The 23,251-nt window shown below is 31.3% G+C and overlaps 1 protein-coding gene across 1 annotated transcript; it reads left to right on the plus strand.

Moving 5' to 3' along the window:
• The first annotated feature begins 1,728 nt into the window (after nt 1–1,728).
• Nucleotides 1,729–21,849, plus strand: LOC148628930 (histone deacetylase 3-like). Its single transcript, XM_088540961.1, has 14 exons — nt 1,729–1,924; nt 6,101–6,183; nt 6,821–6,963; nt 8,528–8,609; nt 8,865–8,921; nt 10,173–10,228; nt 10,899–11,032; nt 11,352–11,432; nt 11,933–12,006; nt 12,418–12,482; nt 14,129–14,277; nt 15,840–15,919; nt 18,693–18,853; nt 19,834–21,849. The coding sequence occupies exons 1-14, from the start codon at nt 1,864–1,866 to the stop codon at nt 19,907–19,909; spliced, it is 1,302 nt and encodes a 433-aa protein (XP_088397087.1). The 5' UTR covers nt 1,729–1,863; the 3' UTR covers nt 19,910–21,849.
• The last annotated feature ends 1,402 nt before the right edge of the window (nt 21,850–23,251 follow it).

The following is a 23,251-nucleotide window of genomic DNA, read 5'->3' on the forward strand; positions in this document are numbered from 1 at the left end:
GAGGATGATAAATCTTACTATAGGTTTCTCTTTCTTTTATAAATCGGGAAACTAACAGACAGATTGTGTATATGGAATATTGGCTATATATGCTCTTTTTAGATTTAGGAATCTCTCCGTATGCCAAACCCTTCAACCCTTACTTTGCGGAAAATCTATGTTTTTGTTTCCCATCTGACCACTACTTATTTGTAAGTGTCTCCAATGATACCTTAAATAGCTTTCTTCATCATAGAAAAGCAGTTAACAAGAATGTTAATATGGAGGTTTCTGAAAGAAGTGCGGCAAAAATTGAACCGGCCTCCTTTCACTTTTTCTTCCATAAAATATGCCATAATACGTTTCTTTTATGTGCATGTTTTTAGTCATTCATATTCGAACACATGGTCACGTATCAATCCTTGTCAACATGTGCTGGATGATCTATGTAATCGATCAGGGTGTTGTTGCCGACAACTATTACAGAAGATCGTTACCGAATGTATATCCATTGAATATATTTTAAATATATATTTTTTTAAATAACCGTTGCAATGAATCCAAAACTCAACTACAACAACCACGCACCAAACCGGCGGTTTCAGCTAAACAGTTTCATCGTCGTCGATAGCATCTGGCCTGGGTTTCACAAAAAATATTCTCAAAATTAGAATTTTCTCAAATCTTCAATTGGTGGAAATTTGAGTAGATGAAAACATTTAAGCAAGTCTCATTTTTAAAAGAAACCAAATCAGCACGTTCAAGTCGGATCACATTTGTAACTTAAAATAATATTTTATCAACGATGCGCATCTGCTTGTTCAGTTACAGTCAAAGCAGAAATCTCTGTGTTGCGCTTATAAAATGCACGTCCACATAAAAAAAAGCGTCATGCAACTACGAAGTTTAACTGAATATAAGCAGAGGCAGGCTTTGTTGGTAAGACATTGTTGTAAATTGGTGGATCAAATAAACCTTTGAATGCATGCAATTACTTGAATATAAACTCAATTGCAACGTAGGCCGATCCAAGGGGCGGACGAGCAATTAAGTCATCCTCCCTCTCGGACAGCTTATAGAACGTGGTAACACCTAAAACACATTTGATGGGGTTCTGCGAGTATCTTGTATACCGTCGTGATATTTTGGAATGTACTGTAAAGTACAAAAATTTGGTGCCATCGGGGTATGGAGGAACAGAATTCCAACCACTTAACATCGTAGGAGTACAGTAAGCATGAAATATATAGGAATATCAAATCCAAAAATATGAATAAAAGAAGTACTCAAAAACAAAACAATCGAAATAGAAAGCCTAATCCATCAACAAAAGGTTCTAAAATCAGATTCAGAATTTGTTGTAATTTATTATGAATGAAAGATATTGCTTTGAAATTGACTGGATAATTTGACAGGCGCGGGTTTCGTCGTGACACTTTAAATTTACATAATAAGAATCAGAATAAGAATTTATTGGTACAAAATAGAAGATTTTTAATATAAATATCCTTGATTAAAATTCCTACATCAGAATTTTACCATAAATTGTACAAATACAGAACTTTTTCAAACGTATAAAATATTTAAATTCGAAGACTGCCGCTGCGGTTTAATGGATTGCCCGATTTAAATGTGACATGCTTATTTGAGTATTACCCATGTATACTGTCAAGTGCAGCAATCACCGAAATTTTGGGGCAGCACTACAAACAAAAAATTACTAAGGTTTATCCGTTTCATAGTCCGTTGTTGTTTTTCTAATTAACTATCACGTGGTTATTGGTCAAACTGATCTAGGAAATCGGAAATCTCCATTTGGGAGTTACGAAAGGTCTAATATACCAGAGAAAACAGAAAAAGGGAAAAGAAACAGAAAATGCTAAAATGACATCTTCTCCAAGTATTGCATATTTTTATGACCCGGATGTTGGAAACTTTCATTATGGTAATTCTAGATTTGTAATTATTTCATGGATCGTGTAGTTGGTTTCTCAGATATTGCATCCCTTGCCTTGTACAAATTCTGAAAAAATTTCGACCTGACGCTTTGTTCTTCATCAGTTTTCGAATACCTATACTTACCCAGGGAGTGTATTATATGAGGATGGTGAAATCGTAAACGCTCCTGAGGAAACATAAATTCAAATACCGTAATAACTTTTGTCAACCCTGTTATATCAAGGATTTTTATAGTTGACAGCTTTACTGCCTTTAGAATCTCATGTTTTCTTGTATCTTTTGTGGTGAGTTTTAATCATGTTTGTCACTTATATTCTCAAGTGCTTGTAACACAAGAGATAAGTTTGAAATTACTGGAGTGAACGTAACAATCGTAGCTTTCACTTACAGGATGTCACCATTTTGAAGTACATATTTAGTCTGGCAAAAAACTAAAAAAATGCAGATTAACTAAATGGTTTAAAAAAAAATTCTTATACACATGTACACCAATAAATGCCATACTAGATAAACAAAATTAGCTTGAAGTCAAATATTCGGGACCATGAAGGAGGAGTTAAAATCTTTCAAATTAGTTTTGCTATATGTATACTATACATATCCTTGAATAGTCAAAATTATTTCACAAAAAAGAGTTGATATCACAAAAGAAGGGATGGCTATGGCTCTAAAACTTCTGATATACACCCTCAGACCATTTCTTATCAATTTAAATAAATTTTATGGCAATTGATCCAGTTTGGAAGAAGGAGTTTGAATTTTAAATGAGGAGGGAAAACCACCCTCAAAGGTGGGACCAGATTGAAAATTTGATAAGAGATTATGGTCTCAAATCGACATATTGATTAAAACAAAAGATTGAAATAGTCAGGAGGCAACTTGAGGTGGGATATTTTTTTTTTTCAAACCATATGGGTCAGAATACATAAATCTATTGTTGAAGCGATGAAAATCGTCCGCCAATACAGGGCACTCTCAGCTTCAGCAATATGCATCATGGGTATTCTTGCTGTTAATTTCTCGCAGCATATTTATTAACATATTATGCAAAAGTGTGCAAGATTCCAATCCTTTTATATTTAACTCTGTGTTGTTATTTACTTCCAAAATGGTAAAATTTGTAAAGATATACATTTTTTTGTCCTAATGCATTCTTCTAATTGTCATTGTCTGAAACATGTATGGACTGAAATGTCTGGCATTTGTTAGGAACTATGGGTTGTCAATTGTCTTTTGGTTGAATTGTCCATTATTGATAAGCTTATTATGTCATTTTCATAAACATTCGGGTGCTATGATTTGACAATCCCTACCAAGGGTCCAAAAGTATTTACAGCCCATGCGGGTCATTTTATCAGACTTCAGCAGGCATTTGTGTCAGTCTTGCTCAGATAAAAATTAAACTTAAGAAAAAACAAACTTTTTTATGTACATGTAGTTATTTTAAGATAAATATTGGAATTTGTGTTATTTCATCACATACTCTGTCTTTTATAAAATATATGAATGAGTAAATAAGTTTGGTTTTGACCACACATGGACATTCTTACATGTAAACAAAACATCATATCTCTCAGACTTTTTCATCACATTGGCAAACAGCCGAAAACTTCCAAGTCATGAAAAAAAAAGTTGATTATCTATAAAAGAAAATTGAGAATACATTTAATTATTTAAATGGGCTATTGACTTCCGTGTTAAAAAGATTCAGTCAGCAAATAAATATATTCAAACTACGACTGATTCGTGGTTTCAGCACCATACATGTATGTGCTGTCGTTACCTTTGAAAGATCGGTGGGAAATTGTTGGACTTGTCAATCTTTTTCTTAATAAATCAAGTACTAAATGTATGAAAATTGTGCGAGTCACTCCAATTAATTTGTATACTCAATAGGGCTGCATGTGGACTCTTAATTCAATTATGCAATCAACTAATCAGTTACAAGTAAATCACAGTCACAGATGGCTGCACATTGGCTAAAATTCACACACACCTGTCAATCAATTTTCAATAAACCATTAGGAGACAGGTAGACATGATGTTTATACACAAATAAGACCATGCAGACTGTAATTTATAAGGGTTGACAATTTTTTTTATGTCCAATATTGGAAAATGGTCGTTAGTCATTTGCAAAATTTGTCGGTCAGTGACTGGTATTTTTTTATCGTTTCCGGATCCTTGGAAAGAGCTAAGATTTTATTTGTACTGATTTAATCATCAAAGCTACTAATGTTTTCCAAGATTAGTGGGTTTTTCACTTGCATTTACAAAGCATAAAAGAATGAAGCTGCCATGATGCTTTTTTAAAGCTACAGATTTTCCATGCACAAACTGTATATTGATGATTTTTCTGACCATAAGTATCATGAACCCAGTTGATAATACAACTGTATGAAGGAAGCGTAATAGAAGTCCCTGCTCGACCACCCCTTTTATTACCCCAATTCAGAGTCCTTTTATCCACAAACTGAAAGTGAAAAAAAAGTGAAAATTGTTAGAAAAAATATATAATCGTTTAAAACAGTAGCACATTGCATCTTTTGTCATACCAGTGTTTGAGTTACATGCAACTGGGCATTTTCACAATTGTTAAAGTGTATCAGCCACCTAGTTATAAACAAAAAGCATGGCACAGGCCATGTTGACCAGCATTATAGTGCTGAAATTTAATCAATGTTGTCATATACAGCAAGTCTACTGTTAGAGATGTTTCTAACAGACTTGTATATATGGATGTATGGGAACAGTTACATGTGTGAGGGGACCAAAGAATTTTACTCAAGTCTAATGATTTGGTTGGAGTAAAGGTAATACTGTTAGCAAAAAAATTAATAAAAATAAAATGAATTGAAACTGCCGACCCTTTTTATGTTTAGAAAGAAACCCTAAACAGACATTTTATTTTTTTGTCCCCATATAAAATGCATTGATGTTAGATAGTGAGGGATATAATTCTTTTGTTGAAAAATGAAGTTTATTTTTTAAAATTAAAGACTAACCTTAATCTCTTGCATAAATGTTACCATTAGATCATATAGACATAGGATCTACAAATGTACATATGTAGGATGTTTCTGATGCCCCAACCCTACTATGTAAGTAGGTAGACCTAGGATAAGGGACACAACTCTTACGAATTATTGGAACGTTTGTATTCAGCAGTTTACACCAATCTCATGTAAGCATCTAAGTAACTTGGACTGATTTTATTCTCGTTCAAATGAAAGCTTGATAGGCTGTGGTGAAATTGAATATGATACAAACAGGTCACTGATTTCAAGAGTTATGTCCTTTACCCTAGGTCTACCTCCTTAAGTCATATTTGTGTGAGTTTTGATCAGTAATGCTGAATTTTTGTAACACTAAATACTACAAAACAATCAGGAATTAAGTTAATAATATTAAACAAATATTTTTCAGATAAAAAAATGATCAGGCATACATATTTAATGACAAAAAATACCAGACAAACACCAGAAATATAACAAAACTGGTCAACATGTACATTGAATTTAACACTGAGATAGAAATACACACATAGGCCTGAAATCAAAGAAGAGGGTTATTTTTGTTCTAATCATTATCAATAACCCAAATAAAGTATGAATATAGCTTTATAAATTTCACCTTTATTTGGTCCTGTCAGGTTTGTTTGGTTCTGATAAAAAGTAGTCAGTGGCCAGTCCAAATGTTCAGTAATACTGAAAAATTCCTTGGGAATCACTAGTATTATCTGTTGCTGGAGCAGTATTGAAACAATATTATTTTAACTTTTGTGCAGTGTCTATTTACATGTTAAAGATGTGTGTCTCCTATGATGAAGAAATTTAACACATTTTCCCACATATTTAGCTTGTTGAAAAAAAATAATCATCACTTTATGCTGTAAACAGTATCTACTTTGTGTAATACATACAATATTATTCTGACTTTGTGGCACATGTAATTTGTTTTGTTGGTTTTAAAATTACCAGGGGGCCAGTTAACAATCAATTTTGCTTCTTCAAAAGAGATTTTTGTTCATTTTCTGTTAGACTTAATTAAGGCTCTCAGTGAATTTCATATGACAAGTTTGTATAGATGGGAATTAATATTTTTGATATCTTGTTAATCTAGGGTAAGTACATACATGTTTTTTTGTTAATTTATATTTTAGGCCCAGGACATCCGATGAAACCCCACAGAATAGCTTTAACTCATTGCCTGGTACTGCACTATGATCTACATGAAAAAATGAAGGTTTGGAAGTTAATTGCCTTTTGTCAATGTTAAAATACTGACATGTTCATATTTTATTTTGATTCCCTAACTCTTCTGATATCAACCTGACATTTGAGTTGTCCAAATTCATTGACATCAGTACTCAGAAAACACTGTTATACAAGAAAACAGTCATGTCAGCCATATTTCTTTCATGAAGGCATCCAGTTTATGATTTTTATACAACTTTTTTGTTCAGATAATCTGTTACAGTTGTTGTTGCTGCCTGACAGTCTACTTTGATTTAGTAGAAAATAACATGCATATACACGTAGTTTTGACCAGCAATTAACTATACAGATTTCTTTTTTACTTTCAAATCAGGATGGTGAATTACAAAAGGATTTTTCTGCAAGGATTATTATACAAATATGAGTCATAAGTATTGATGTTTTGGATTCTTGATAAATGTTAAGAAAGACAACCCTGGTTCAAGAATAGCATTTTGGTTGATAGTTACATTTTATTTTAATCAAAATTGTTGATCAGCTGATGCAGTATTTTTGTAGTATAATATAATAAAGGTAATTCCAAGATAAATGCTGTGTAATTTACTTTGTTGAACAATCCTGCTTGCTAGATTACTAATAGTTGTTGCTTTTATACATGTTTTCAGTTATACAGACCATACAGAGCCTCTGCACATGACATGTGTAGATTTCACTCAGATGAGTACATAGACTTTCTACAGAGAGTAACACCACAAAATGTACAACAGTTTACTAAACAACTCAGTATGTTTAATGTTGGCGATGACTGGTAGGTTTTTTATAGAAGCAATCTTAAGTGATTATGTAATTTTGTTTTTGCAACTGCTTTTAGAATATTTGCTTCATTTGATATTTTTTTATATCTTTAAATACCATTATGTAGTGAGTACAAAATTGACAACTTAACTATTCATGATTCTGTGTACTATCATCATCTGCCCTCAGGGGTGATTCTCTTCCATTTTTCAGCTGAATTCTGCTTTTTCAAATCCGGAATTAACTGTTACGATTACATTTTTTACTGTATTTTTACTTCCAATTTTTCTAATTTCTGTTTTGTTTGTTTACCTCGTAAAATCAGGTCTGTGCCTTTCATTCAAAATGTGGCAAACTTTTTGCTTTTGTTTTAACCAAAGTTTCTACTTTGCTTGATTGTTGTGAGTCATTTTGTGTAATGCACATGTGTTTTATACGACGTCAACCTAAACTGCATTAATACAATTGTATCTTGCTGTCATCAACATTATCAACATTTTCCCTAGACTTTTATGTCCTGACAATAACATGAATATTGGTGAATGGATACTTTTGATGATGAACTATTCTACAAATCAAATTCTGTCTTTGCCAGCCATGGCTGTCGGGCTGGTGGTCAATTTTGCAGATTGAGGAATGCTGGAATGGAATTAACTCTTGTCATACTACAATCAGATCTTATCAGTCTGGGCTTGTTTTCTCATTTTTGGGTTCTGGCTGTTTTAATTTGTTTTAATCTGCAAGCAGGGTGAATATGCTGCAAAATGAGACTGACTTGTATTGAATTTGATGAAAAAATATTGACTTGAGAGCTGAATAAGAGGTTGTGAGTTAATGGTTTTCACAAAAAGTGTGATTTTTAAGGTTTTAGGCTCACCACAGCAGAATTGATCCAATGTGCTTTTCTTCCTCCTGGAATCTACTGAAGAATGATGTCTCTCACCATTTTTATTATGTCAGCTCATTGTATTAACTATTTCTGGTTATTTTTGGTCTAACTGGCCAAAATGTTTTTAAAAGCCTGATTTTTTTCACATGGTTGACCCTTCTGGGGACCCTTGACCTTATACTCACATCTATAATTAACCCTCTCATTTCAATTACTTATGTTCTTTGACCACTTCATGCTAGTTGGAATCTTATAGAATATCAAACATTGTGTGCACACTGTTCTATATTTGATCTCTGGAGTTGTATCAAGCTGCATTCTATGAAGCATTTTATTTTCCAGGGAATTTTAAAAAAAAATTTTGGACAAGTGGAAACAGAGCTTAATTTACAATTTACATGTTTCCCAGTTTAGAGTATATTCAATTGACTTATAAAAATTCAACAAAATTAAATCAGCAGCTTAGTTATGATATCATGTAGCTATTTATTGTTGAATTTCTGTATATACTTTTATGCTGAAAATTACTTTGTTTTTGGTTCATTTGCAAGTATGTTAAGCAAGACAAAAGGCATTAAAACTAAATGGTTATCCTCATAAAACATCTTTAAAAAAATTAGGACATATGTAATTAAGGATAATTTGAAATAAAAATATGTAGTGGAGATATTTCTGTTTTCTTTTGCAGTCCTGTATTTGAAGGAATGTTTGATTTTTGTTCTATGTACACTGGAGCTTCTCTTGAAGGGGCAATTAAACTCAATAACAATGTAAGCAGATATACTGTATTTACATCATTTATTACTTATGTTTACATCTGTTTAATATACTTAATTTACTTGAGAAATCTGTTCAAAGCAACTGATTTGAAAAAGAAGAGATTGAATAGCATTTTTTTTTTTAAATAAGATGTTCACATTTTAATTTTTGTTGTTGGATGAGTACCATTAGTATGTTTTTGAGATCTGTCTAATCATTTTAATATACAAATCAGTGCATGATCTTACGCTTTATTTACTTTTTAGCATTGTGATATAGCAGTAAATTGGTCTGGTGGCCTGCATCATGCTAAAAAGTATGAAGTAAGTAGGACTAATTACATTGATAGTACATTTCTACAGTAATAGAATTCACCTTCAAAGTCTCAATTATCTATTGTAATGTGTCTAAATTCTAGACTTCTTTTTTGTTGCTGTTAATCGTACAAGGCATATATGAGCTGACTTCGGCAGAAGGTCAGTGTGAGTTATTAGTATCACTCTGCCCATTGTTGATGTTGCTTTTAACTTTTCAAAATTCCTCTCCAACGAAAGTTCTACACAGAATTTGATTGTTTCTTAGAGTTTCTAGATGATGAATAGTATCTTATCTTTTATTGAAAAAATGACAAAGATTCTGGTTGTAGAACAAAGGGTACATCACTCAGTTTTGCCTTAGATCTAAAAATGTCAATAAAAGTGACATTCGTCCTTCGGCTAGAAGAGTGACAATCCCTCATTGGATATATGATCTTTATATAGTCAAACTTAACAAATTTCTTGAAAATGATGAATGAAAAAGAGTATGATCCTTGAATTGTCAACACTTACAAAATTGTATTGCAAACTCTTTTTTTGAGTTATTGCCCTTGAAAGATGATATTGGCAATTTGGCTTAATGGGCTTTTTGTTTTTGAAACCAGAAAATTTTTCAAGAATTTTCTGTGAAATTTTGCTCATGACAGTTATGGCAAGAGCTGCTGTGAGAACATAAGACAACATATCTGTCTTAGAAGGAATTATCAGAAATTAATGAAAAGGGCATATGAGACTATTTTTCTGGTTTAGCTTTTTTTTTCTCAAAAAAATTGTTTCAATTTCAACTGCATATATTTATCTTTAAATAACTTATGCCTTTGAACTTCAACTAAAATATTCCTGGTGATTTGATATGGGCAATTTAGTTACCTGGTAGGCTCTTTATAGATTCTGTTTATCACTTTGATAGTTATTCTCACTGATTATACTTATATGATGCATTTACATACATGTAGGTTAAATGTATTTTTTGTCCTTCATAGAGGAGATGACAGGAATTCAAATTAGCTTTCAAGAGTAATAGGTCCAGGACTCAAATTTCAAATCAAAAGTCCTCTGAAAGAAAAGGAAATATTCTATATAAAGTGTCAATGTGGGAAATTGAAGTTCCACGACTAAGGTATAGAAGAATTCAAAGGTCCAGGATAAAAAATTTAGGGTCTCGGACCTTGGACCACTGCTAATTTGAACTCCTGGGTGACCTTAGAATTCTACTCAAGTACTTAATAAGCATAAATTAATTTCCTTTTTTTTTAGGCCTCAGGATTCTGTTATGTTAACGATATAGTGATCAGCATACTGGAACTGCTTAAGTAAGTATAAAAAACAGGTGTTTACTGTGTTCATTTTTGGCCGGGTTGCACTCATGCAAAGAGACGTATGAAATGATGAAATTCAGTTAGGGCAGGAAAATATTTCTGTAACATTTATCTCAGCATGGGACACGATTTCAGGTCTGTCACACTTCTACTTCCTGTTGATGGGAACCTTGCCATTTCTGCCCTTGACCCATTTTTTTCATTTGATTCAGAGGAATCATTTAGAAAATATGGGTTTCATGACATGTATATATGTATTAGGAATCTTACATGAACATTTGAGACCCTCTTTACAAGAGATCTCCTGCAGGTCACCTTCAGATAGGAAAAGATTCTGTATGATACATTCCTGTTATTATTAGTACATGCCAATCTTTTTTATCAGACATTTCCTGTTGAATTTCCAATGGACATATCTATCTCTGTTTCACTGTCTCATTTTTTTGGTTTACATTTATAATTATATTGGTTGCTTAAATCAGGAAATATGTGGTGAAAAGTTAAGAGAAACAAATACATCACACTTGAATAGGTGTATCATCAAGAAATTTGTAAATAATTATAAGACTATATAATACTTTATTATTTGAGACACCAAATTTGCACACATTTTGAATGACATTCAGTTTAGTTTATTAATTTCAGTTTAATTAATGTGTTTCAGGTATCATCCAAGAGTTCTGTATATAGATATAGATATACACCATGGTGATGGAGTACAGGAAGCTTTCTATCTTACAGATAGAGTCATGACAGTATCCTTCCATAAATATGGCAATTATTTCTTCCCAGGAACAGGTTCGTAAATCATTCTCATGTACATCATATAGAAAATCATATGTAACATTCTTACAATATATATAATATAATTAGAGCTACTTTATTTAGGGTTGATCAAAACTGTAAAGCCATTTGGAAGTATTAATTGTAGTACTTTAAGATTATGTTGAATCATGTAATGTATAAACTCAGGAGAGTTTTTAATATCGATATATTTATACATATGTTAACACAGCATTTTTTAAAAGTCAAGATGGGATCCCAATTTATTCTTAACAGATATAAGCATTACTATTTTTGCAAAATTTATTCTGATAACAAGTTTTTATTGTGACAGGTGATATGTATGAATTTGGTTCAGAAAGTGGAAGATATTATTCTATAAATGTACCACTGAAAGAGGGAATTGATGATCAGAGTAAGTGAAGTCATGTGTTTTGGTGTTGTCAATGTATTATAGTTTTTATTGCATAAACAATGATTTTAATGGATCTTGTTTCTCTTTGAAAAGAATTGCATTTAAATTCTGGGATGCATGCATTAAGCAACAATCTAGATAGAAGATTACTTTTAGATGTTAAAGAAGTGTATTGCTTATATACTAAAATGCAATTGTAGCATAAACCTTTTTTGGTATACTTTTGCATAAATGGTTTTTGTCTTGGAATCATCTACAAAAATGGAGAAAAAATCTTTTCTGTGCTTTTGTGTGATACCAGTATACACTGTAATGCCATAAGAGAAACTTAATACATTTTATACATATTTTAAGTGTAAACAGTGTTTTGCACCTTACAAAAAGAATAAACATACTAAAATTAGAATATATTTGGGGCTATAGGTCAGTCTCATTGTACATTCTTCACTTGTTAACAACACATAGAATATATAAGTTGACTTCTTCATATTTATTTTCAGCATACATTTCTATATTTCAACAAGTGATAAAATCTGTAATGGATTTTTACAAGCCAACATGTATAGTTTTACAGGTAAATTATCTTTCACAGTCAAGTTACAGTAAAACCTTGTTAAACCAAATCCTGAATAAAGTGATGACCTGTCCAAACCAGATTTCTTCTTCATTTCAATTTCAATACATTTTGAAAACTTATATAAACTGAACACCTTTCTAAACTAAACAATTCTTTCAGTCAAAATAGATTCAATTTGGACAGTTTTTATTTATGTGGTTGTAGCACTGTTGATTTATCTTTTCTGGTATTTAATTGAAAATAAACAATTGAACACACATTTATGTCATCTATTGAATGTTTGTCATAATTTGTACATTTTTTTTCCATTCTTTTAAAGTACCTGTTTTTCATTTCATTGAAAATTTAAAATTAGTTTTAAGCTATTTACTTTTGGATTTTACTGTACAGTAATGTTTTTTTTTCAAGTGTGGTGCTGATTCTTTGGGAAGTGATAGATTGGGATGTTTTAACCTTAGTATAAAAGGACACGGGTAAGATTTCCATCATTAAACTGGTGAAAAATTAATATGAGTTTGCAATCCCATTTTCACATGCTGAGCAAGTTATCAAATTTTCATTAAAAGTTTTAACCACCAACTGGTGATTTAATTTTTCTAATGTTTTTTTTTTTCCTTGCCATTTCTTTTTTCTTAAGTAGCACTCCAGCTAAGAATCATGCAAATTGTGATACATGGTTGGAAAGTCTACAAATTTTTATTTTTGATATTTTGTTTAAAATGCTTCAGTAAACAGAAATTAATATTTAGTTTTTCATGTAACTCCTGCTCTTAAGAGATAAAATTGTATATAACGCACTGTAGGATTCAAAATTAAGGGAGATAACTCTGTAAATGACACAAAAATACAATAGAAACTGTTGGATTTTCAATGTGGATTATCTCCTAAGAGCAGACAGATTGGAATGAATAATTATACATTTCATCATGTAGACCTATAAAGCAACTTAATAACAAAAATAAAAACATGTAGTCTTTTTTTAGGTGTATCACATTTTACAGAATTTCCATGATTCTTAGAAAAACTACTACTTAAGTTTTAAACAATTTGCATGGGAGAAACCAACTCAGCCAAGTAGTGATATTCTAAAATTAAGTAGTGATAATGTAAAGTTGAGTAAAGAAACTATTCAAAGTAATTGTTAAACGAGTTAAGCAGTGAACATTATAATATGAAATCACAAGTTATGTCTATATAAATTAATTTGGGATAAATATTGTAATCTGAATGGTTAAAATAATTGTGTTATATCTCAATGGATAATAAATATTGACATGCCTCTATTCAGTTAATTCAGAGCTACTTTTCTCATGTTTAAAGATAAAAAATTGTTTTAAAATTAATTCATAAGAATTGGCTATGATAAAAATTTTGTCTATTGAAAAATAACATAAATTTTCCATGTGCATATTTTGTTTATTGCACTTTGCACTTTGTGCGATAAACAAAATGCACATGGAAAATTTATGTTATTTCTCAATAGACAAAATTTTTATTATTGCCAATTCTTAAGTAATGATCAGGGATGATTTTTTTCTGCTTTTTAGCGGAATTCCGTTAATTGAAATCCAGATTTTACCGTAACAATTCTTTTTTTAATGTTTATTTATTTCTGATTTTACCAATTTCTGTTTTGTTTGATGACCTCATAAAATCATCCCTGGATGAGAACCAAAAAAAGGTAAACCAATCAGAATAGAGGTTACATGCAGAATTGAATGATTGTGATATGAATGAAAATTGGTGTCCAAATTAGTTGGATGATATTGATAATATATCATTATACCCTCTGCAAACAAAGTTTGCTCACAGTATTTCTACTTTATTTTACTGTGGTTTAAAAATTGATGAATGAATTAAATTGAATGAATTAAATTAGAATTAGAATTTAAAATACTACTAGTATCTAGTTATTTGGGAATTTTGATAATCCAGTCATACTCATAAAACTTGATAGTTGGTTTGATTTGACAAATAAGACGTTTTATCAGGTAGTGGTGATCCAATCAAGGGGACATCAAAATTCACCACTATGAAGTTAACCATGGTATTCAAGTCTGTTTGGATAGACATCTAAAGAAGAAAAAAAAATGTTATGTGTCATAATTATGATTTACAGGGAGTGTGTTAAGATAGTAAAGAATTTTGGTTTGCCAACATTAGTATTAGGAGGAGGAGGTTACACCAAGAGGAATGTAGCTAGATGTTGGACATATGAGACAGCTGTTTTACTGGATGAGGATATAAGCAATGAAATTCCTTATAATGGTAAAGTAGACACTAATATGGATGCTGAAATGATAAGCTGTTTTAAATTGTTTTAATTATACCTCATGCAACAAATTATGCAGCTCTTCATAGTGGCAAACAGGGGTGCTCTGGTTTCCTAATACTGTCGCCAGAAAAATTGCCAGCTGCGATTTTTTGTTGCCAATTTTCAGAAATTAGAGCCAAAGGATGCCCAAAAAAAATTATCCATTTAAAAAAAAATATGACAGTATCAAGTCCATTGATGAATCATCTTTGTCAACCATCCGTGCGAGACTCAACTGGGTAGTCAAAGACGTTGAAAACCCCTTAGTAGTATCTTTGTCAATTCATCAAAATAACCTCTCCATTCATGACATACATGTACCCAAGATTCACTCTTGATGCATGTATAAAGCAGGTTTTTAGCTTTAGTCTGTCACTTTCATATGCATAAAATAATAAATTACTACTCCAAAAACAGGTATTTTATTTCCATCAAGAACTTTATATTACTATTCTTATATAATCCCAGATTTTAAAACATGTTCCCCTTTATCCTTTATGGTCTAATATATCTTACAATATAATTTGATTTTTTTTTTATTTTTAAAAAATTTGATTCTTTTTTTCAAGTGATAAAATTTCTGGCAAACTACATTTTGTACCATGGACCATTAATTGTGTCCCTGTTTAATTATCTTGATATCTGAATAGTATTTCCTAATTACATTTTGGGAATCCCTATTCTATTTGTTTACTGATTTTCCCGCCAAAGAAGGCACATGGCAAAAGTGTATATAAATGTCATCCATTTTCTTTTATCAATTCTTTCATTTCAAAGTGTTAAGACACTTCCTGATGGGATAATCATTGCTCATTGGATTTAATTTATTCTGTTGTTAGGTAAGTCTGTTTCTGAATGTATCACAGGTTAAACAGGGCTGTGAAGCTTATATGTAGCCATGGGCACATTGCCATAATTGTGTTTACCTTTGACCAGATGATGAGAGTTTTGATTGGCTCAATAATATATTTACATTTGAATGACACCTCCCATGAGGATATTGTCAGTCACGGTCGCCTGGTCTAATTACCTGTAATTGCTTTCAGTCATAAATTGGTCTTGGTCAATTAACTCTGACCAGGTGTCAACACAATTGCTTAATTAGAGAGAATATCTGTTGCTGATAAACTTCCTGTCGATTTTGAAAAACAAAACCTAGGCACCAAGAAAATCGCCAACCGGTTATTTTTGTCATCATATAAAATAAAAAATCTTTTCCAGTATTTTATAAGTGTTTACCATAAACATTGATGTGATTTCAAAAAATGTTACAGCCATTCATTATAATTTGATTTCAGTATTAAAATTAAACAAGTATATCATAAAAAAAGGTTGATGTCTTAGTCACAATATAAAATTTGGTCTATGAGATATGGACAAAAAAATTATCCAATCAGAAAGCTTGGTAATTCTGAAATTAAATTATTGACTGATATAACTTGCATATAGAAGAAAAACAAACTTCTGTATACTTGACTGTTAATACATGTATAAAAGCCTAATTTTATTTTTACAGAGTATTTGGAATATTTTTCACCAGATTTTACACTTCATCCTGATGTTTCTACAAAACAAGAAAACTTAAATACAAAACAGGTTAGTACATATTTAATAGGTGTATCAATAAAATGTGTTTTAAGAATACATTTCTTCATCTCTTTTTCATACAAACATTGTCTTGACTACAACCATTTTGTATTCTGAGGTAAACCTTAACTATGTGGTCTGTTGGTATATCATGATAATATTTACAAAGAGGAGACATATAATTCACAGTCAATTCTAATTGTTTTTAATTCTAAAGAAGGATTTTTTTTTGCAGTGGCTATAGCACAGTTTTATGGAGATCCATACACTAATTTACATGTACTTGCTAAACACAATATATTTAGTTTCATGTCACAAAGAAAGGGTGAGGTTGATTTTGTAGGTTGTGACTTGTATCATTCAGGAATTAGAGGCCATTCCTATTTTGGTCAAATTCTTATCCTGTGTCAAAAGTTTCACCACAATTCCAATTTAGAGATGTATCAAGCTTGAAAAGTGTGTCCACACATGTTTAGGGTCTCTATCTGTGGTCTTATCATGCTGCACCTTTTATTATGATGCTAAACAGTGATTTCTTGAGGTAATGCTAAGTATCCCAAGTTTATCCTGTGATTGGAAAATTTATTTTGATTTGAACTAGTCCTTGAGTCAAAAGTGGTTTGCAAATTGAAATATAGTAAAATCAGCAAGTTTCTATGTGACAGCCCAACGAATGTATTAACGAAAACTCACATTTTGAATGTCTACCGGATTATCCTTGATTTATTTCCTTTGACAACAGGAGTCACAAACTGCTTTGGAACACCACAAGATGTATTTTTATGATGATGAATACCTCTTAATGAGGAGATTGCCATGTAACAATTTTACCATTGGGAAAATTAAAATAGTTTAGTAGTCTGTTACTTTAACACTACTATCCAATTAGTATATGCTCCATTTCATTTGTATATTAAGCAATTTTATGCCAAATTGACAAATACCGGTAACACATATTTTGTTATACAAGCACAAAAAAATTGGTATATATATTGGTATGGCACTGTTGTTGTAATTCTTGTCTTAGGTGTTGTTGTCTTCCATAGACACTTGGTTTTTGTGCAATAAATTCAGTTGTGGTTGAGCAAAAGTGTTGAAATTTTGATATGATTTTACTAACCTCTAAAGGAAGGTTCCTATTTGATTTGGAGTTTACGGCTCCTACCATTTTATAATAGATTAAGGGACGAAAAAGGGAAAAGTAGGTGTTTTATGAAATGTTTGACTTTCTTCTGAGTTTTATTAATACTTATTTGATTCTGGTTAACAAATGTATCAAGCAGATTTAATGTGTTTTGAACTGTTTTCGAGATGTAAGGAGTCTAAGGGGCCACACCCCAAAAAAATTGACTCCTTTATTTTTTGTCTGATTTCAAATTTTTTTTTTATTCCTAATTTAAATCCCTGCCTGCATTTATCAAGCAGATTTCAGATATCTCTCATGATTTTTGTGTTATTAAAGGTCAAAGGGACCACAGCCCAAAAAATCAACGTCTTTATTTTTGGTCTGATTTTGAAAATTTTTATTTGAATTTAAAATTTTGTGCAATACAGTGTCCAAACCAGTTGATGCTTCCATAATGAATTGACTCCTTTATTTTTTGTCTGATTTCAAATTTTTTTTTTATTCCTAATTTAAATCCCTGCCTGCATTTATCAAGCAGATTTCAGATATCTCTCATGATTTTTGTGTTATTAAAGGTCAAAGGGACCACAGCCCAAAAAATCAACGTCTTTATTTTTGGTCTGATTTTGAAAATTTTTATTTGAATTTAAAATTTTGTGCAATACAGTGTCCAAACCAGTTGATGCTTCCATAATGAATTGTAAGTCCCTATGCTTAAGTCAAAATTGATATTGTGTCCACACTTGCCCCAACTGTTCGGGTTCGTCAGCTGCGATTTTATCAGCTGCGCTCTGCAAAGCTTTTTGTATTTGTTTGATATTTTTTCTGTTTTTAAGTAAACAATACCTCATAAGCTTCAAAATGAGTTGTTGTTTTTCCTAGACTCATCTTTTTAGCATAAAATAAAACATGAAACCACATTGTATTTTTTTAGTAGTAGGATCATGCAAAATGTGATTCATGGGTAAAAAGCCTACATATTTTTATTTTTGATATTTTGTTTGAAATGTCATAGTAAACAGAAATTAACTTGTGCTTTTTCATATAACCTGTGCTCTTAGGAGATAACAATTGTATAGAATGCACTGTAGATTTCAAAATTAAGTGAGATAACTCTGTAAATGATGCTCAAATACAATAGAATCTACTGGATTTTCAGTGTTGATTATCTCCTAAGAGCGGGCAGATTTGAATGAATAATTACATATTTCATAATACCGACCCATAAAATAACCTAATTACAAAAATAAAAATATGTAGCCTTTTTTAGGGTGTATCACATTTTTCAGATTTTGCATTATTCTTACAAAGACAGCTACTTAATTACACAAGCTGACTCCCACACTCTTAATTATACAACAAGTCTTAAACATCTGACATTGATTTCTTAAGTTTCAAGATCTCCATTAACTACATTACCTGTAAATAGTGTAATACCAGAACTTTTTTTTTACTTGTGGTTAGATCCTTGTTGAAGGTGACAGTAACAATTGACCAAACATATGTATTTTTTCAAAATACTGCTTGATTGACATTTGTCAGGGAATCTAAGGTGCTAGGTAAAACATATTTTTTCATTCAAGTGGTGAATCACAAAAATGAAACCTCTCATTTTTCCCCAAGTGACTCAAACTGCAAAAATTTATTAATTTTCAGTATTTAGATAACATAAGAGTGACACTACATGAGATTTTAAAAAATCTTGCAAACTCACCAAGTGTTCAGATGCAGGATGTTCCTTCAGATCTACTCAGTCTAGAAAATACAGAAGAAATAGATCCTGATGTCAGGAATCATCAGGATGAAACAGATAAAAGGTAAGGATTCCTCACCAAAAGAGAGATAAAAGGTAAGGATTCCTCACCAAAAGAGAGATAAAAGGTAAGGCTTCCTTACCAAAAGAGAGGTAAAAGGTAAGGCTTCCTCACCAAAAGAGAGGTAAAAGGTAAGGCTTCCTTACCAAAAGAGAGGTAAAAGGTAAGGCTTCTTCACCTATAGAGAGATAAAAGGTAAGGCTTCTTTACCAAAAGAGAGGTAAAAGGTAAGGCTTCCTTACCGAAAGAGAGGTAAAAGGTAAAGATTCCTTACCAAAAGAGAGATAAAAGGAAAGAATTCCTTACCAATAGAGAGATAAAAGGTAAGGATTCCTCACCAAAAGAGAGGTAAAAGGTAAGGCTTCCTTACCAAAAGAGAGATAAAAGGCAATGCTTCACAATGAAAAGAAAGATAAAAAATAGGGATTTACAACCAACAAAGAGCTAAACGATAGGGTTTCCTTACCAACAGAGAGATATAAGGTAGGGCTTCCTAACCAACAAAGAGGTAGGGATGCAGTATTGACAAAGCTTTGTTACCAATAGGGAGAGAAGAGGTTGGGTTTTGTTACCAACTAAAAAATGGTGGTTAACAATGACTAACATGTTCATCTAGTATGAAGTTTCAATGCTCTAGTAGTGAGAAATATAGATTTTTGTACTGAATTTGTCTGTGTGTCACACTACAGCCTTAGATTATAGAATTTGGGTTACATCATCAAGTAATACAAGTAGGTATTTATGTTCATTGTGATATGAATATACAATTGGTATGTTCTCATTTTGGTGGCAAACCTCAAGAAGGTTGCTCAATATGTCATTTGCAAAAAAAAGCATGTATTGAACCACTGGTAAAATAAGTACAAATACAAGTTTTTTTTTGTTTTTGTTTTTATCAAATGAGTGCTTCTTGTTTATTCCACTTACTAGCAGTATTATATTACTGAAACTCTAGCTCAATCTTTATATAAATATCATTACAGAGTGGAGGCAAACAATGAATTTTATGATGGAGATAAAGACAATGACAAGGATACGGATGGATTCGTAGATGTTTGACAACAGTTTAATTTCTGCTGTAATAGAGTGTAGATCTGAGAAGTGCAAAAGTACTCAGTCCTAGATTATCACAGCTGGTTCTGTATTGATACTGTGGAATACCTGTACTGAAGTAATGTCAACAAGGTGTAGCGATATGGTTGTCCAAAAGATTTATATCACCTAGAATCTGAATCACAAAATTGCCATTGTTTAGGTACTGAATGTAAAAAGGCCTTTCAAACAAAATACTTGTTGTTTTTATAGATCTTGTACGGTAACATTAGTGTATATAGCATAGACAAGAACAAACTATTAGATCTGTACATTTTCAAACAATGATACCTTCTCAAATGATTGGAATAAATTATTGACTTTGTATATTGTTCTTGATGGATGATAAAGAGAGTTAAACGAGTACAAGCTTATTTGATTTTATGTTTGTTAAATTAAAGAAAATTTGTTTATTTTAAAAAATGATGTAAAGAAGGAACATGAAATCATGAAACTGATATTTCAATATTTTAAGAAAATTGTCTTCACCGTTTTTAAATCTATTTAAACAAGTTCATTGTTAAATGTATGAATCATTAAGAATTAAAAGTAATTAAAACAACAACTTTTTTTTCAATCTCTTTTACTAATGAGATTTTAATTATTCAAAATGAAATGTTCTGTACCTTCAAGTGCTTGTGTACCATGTTCCAGTAGTGAGTACTCAAGGGAGTGATGGGAACAGATTTTTCAATATTTTTCAATAGATGTCAGATACATTTTTAATTATCAGCTCCAGTTACATTATACATTTACCATTTTGTTTTTCTATTACATCATTAAATATTATCTAGATTTATTTTTTCTTTGAACATACTTTTTGTAATTTGATACTGTCAGAGAATAATGTAAATATATTTGTAGTGCCTCGGTTATTTACCACTCATGATTTTTTTTGCTTTTTTTACTTTATATTTACTTCCTATTTTGTGAATTTCTGCTTTTTTTGTTGACCTTGTAAAATCAGGTCCATAGGGCAGTATCAAATAATGACTAACTTCTCTATGTTTTACACTTTGTTCACATCAAGTAAACAGAAATTTGCATGTTCATTTTCAAATCATTTTTAGGTCATTATATGAAAGTAGGCAGCAGTTAATTACATTATCACAAAAAAAAAATAGATTTCATTTCAACATTGTAACTGTTTTGTACAGCTTCATTTAAGCTTTATTGATATATAGCCTATCATAACACATCATTTAGTGCTAGTTGTACTCCATGTTAAAGGCTATATGGTGCCATAGTGTTTTTATTTATATATATGACTGCTTGGATGGTTGTCTTATGGACTTTCCCCCCTTTTTTCTGCTAACTTGATACCATAATAATTGTTATTTTATATAGCAATGTTATTTCCAATATATAAAAATGAGAGTGCAGTCCACTCTCATTTACTAATTCATTAAGTAAAATTGAAGACTTCATGCAGACATCGTACATTTTTTTAAATTTGAGTATTTATACCTGCTTCACCAGTGGTGAAAGCTATTCAGCTGTCTCCTAGACTCTCATTTATGCTTAGGGGTACATATTTTGTGTTATCTGTAACTCAAAAAGTAGTGAACCATTATTATTCAAGCTTTTCACAGTGTTTTAATACATATAAAATATTTGTACCTCCTGTCATGAAGTTTTTTGAGAATTTTTTGTTTCTATAAATTAGCGTGTTGAACTGAGCTATTTTAACTGTAGTATGTAAGAGAAGTAATGTTAAAATGAGGAACAATACATAAATGAAGGGTAGATTGTCCACAAATTTATCAGCAGTCCATGCTTAAGTGGATTATCATAACCTGTATTTTCAGTATGTTGTAATTGTGTATTCCAGACAATAATGTTATTGTATGTTTGACTTATTTGTTTTACTATATTGTGTCGTAGAATAAAGTTGTATTTATATGTAATTTTATAGCTTTCATCATTTTGTAGAAAAGACTGTAAAATATATAACTAAATTGAGGGCCAAGCCAAAAGTATCCACGCTTGTCAGATATATAAAAGGGATTACTTCTACACGATCCAATTTTTGGTTCTTCTTGAATAAACAAGATAGTAGCTGGAAACTATTGAAGCTTCTGATTGGCAAATTTTGAATGATCAACCCCTCTTAAATCATGGATCCCTATGTTTAATACTTAACCAAGGTTTAGACAGTAATAATGTTTTAAAAAGGGACTTATATAAATAGATTTACTCTTTGTTGAAATGGCCACTAGATTTAAACCTTTCCATATGAACAATTCAGGCTCTTGACAGTCTTCAGTTTGTGATCTCAATCCAAAAGATATCTTTAAAAAAAGTATCTGGGTAACTGGATCACACATTTCCTTACTATATGCAAAAAACAATATGCAGTTTATTTTCCAAGGGTATTTTGTCTAAAATTTCAAATCATTGCTATCTGCAAAAATACTAAGAGAATGCTTTTAATATGGCCGCCAAAAAAGTTGTGGTCATATATTGGTATGGCGCTGAAGTCGTCTCGTCCATAGACACTTTGGTTTCAATGCCAAAACTTGAGTATAAAATAGTTGATCTTTATCAAATTTTATAACAAGGCTACAAATCACAAGAAGAAGTTTGGTATTGATTTTGGGATTAGAATTATGTGTCAAAATGGGGCCTAAAACATGCTTTCATAGAACTATGTAACTCCAATAAAAGCTTTGTAATATCTGATATATTTCCACAATATTCTATACCACAATGGTCTAACTTTGATTGATATTTGGGGTGAAGACTTGATTTTTACAAAAATCAGGCCAAAAAAAAGGGGGCAGAAACATGTCTTTTCCTGATGTCAAGAGGATAACTTGACTGTCATTTATATTTAGTTCTATTTCAAATTTTTTATTGTTTGGTAATTTATGAAAATCTGTGCCTGTGTTTTTCAATCAAATTTCAGATACTTCTTGCGGTTTTTGAGTTACAGTGGGTCAAAGGGGCCACACCCCATAAAATCAACTTTTCAGCTCACTTGACCAAAGGCCATGTGAGCTATGGCCATCACTATGTGTCTGACGACGTTTGTCGTTGTTCATCATTGTTTATTAACTTCTTAAAAAGATCGTCTCTTCTGAAACTGCTTGACATAATGTAAACTTTGCATGCATGTTCTTAAAGGTATTTTTAACAGTTCTTTTTTGGGGATTTTTGATCTGGCAAAAAAAAAAACATGGTAGCCATTACTGAAAAAAGACCACAGGATCAGATTGTAGAATTTTGCAAATTACCCAATGACAGTTGGGTTAAACAGAAATATGGCAGGATTAAATTGTTCAGCATGATGGGATGGACCTGTGCCAA

The sequence above is a fragment of the Perna viridis genome, chromosome 1 (assembly GCF_037379345.1).
Source record: "Perna viridis isolate PV_CMFRI_1.1 ecotype Kerala chromosome 1, ASM3737934v1, whole genome shotgun sequence".
In the NCBI taxonomy this organism is placed as follows: Eukaryota; Metazoa; Mollusca; class Bivalvia; order Mytilida; family Mytilidae; genus Perna; species Perna viridis.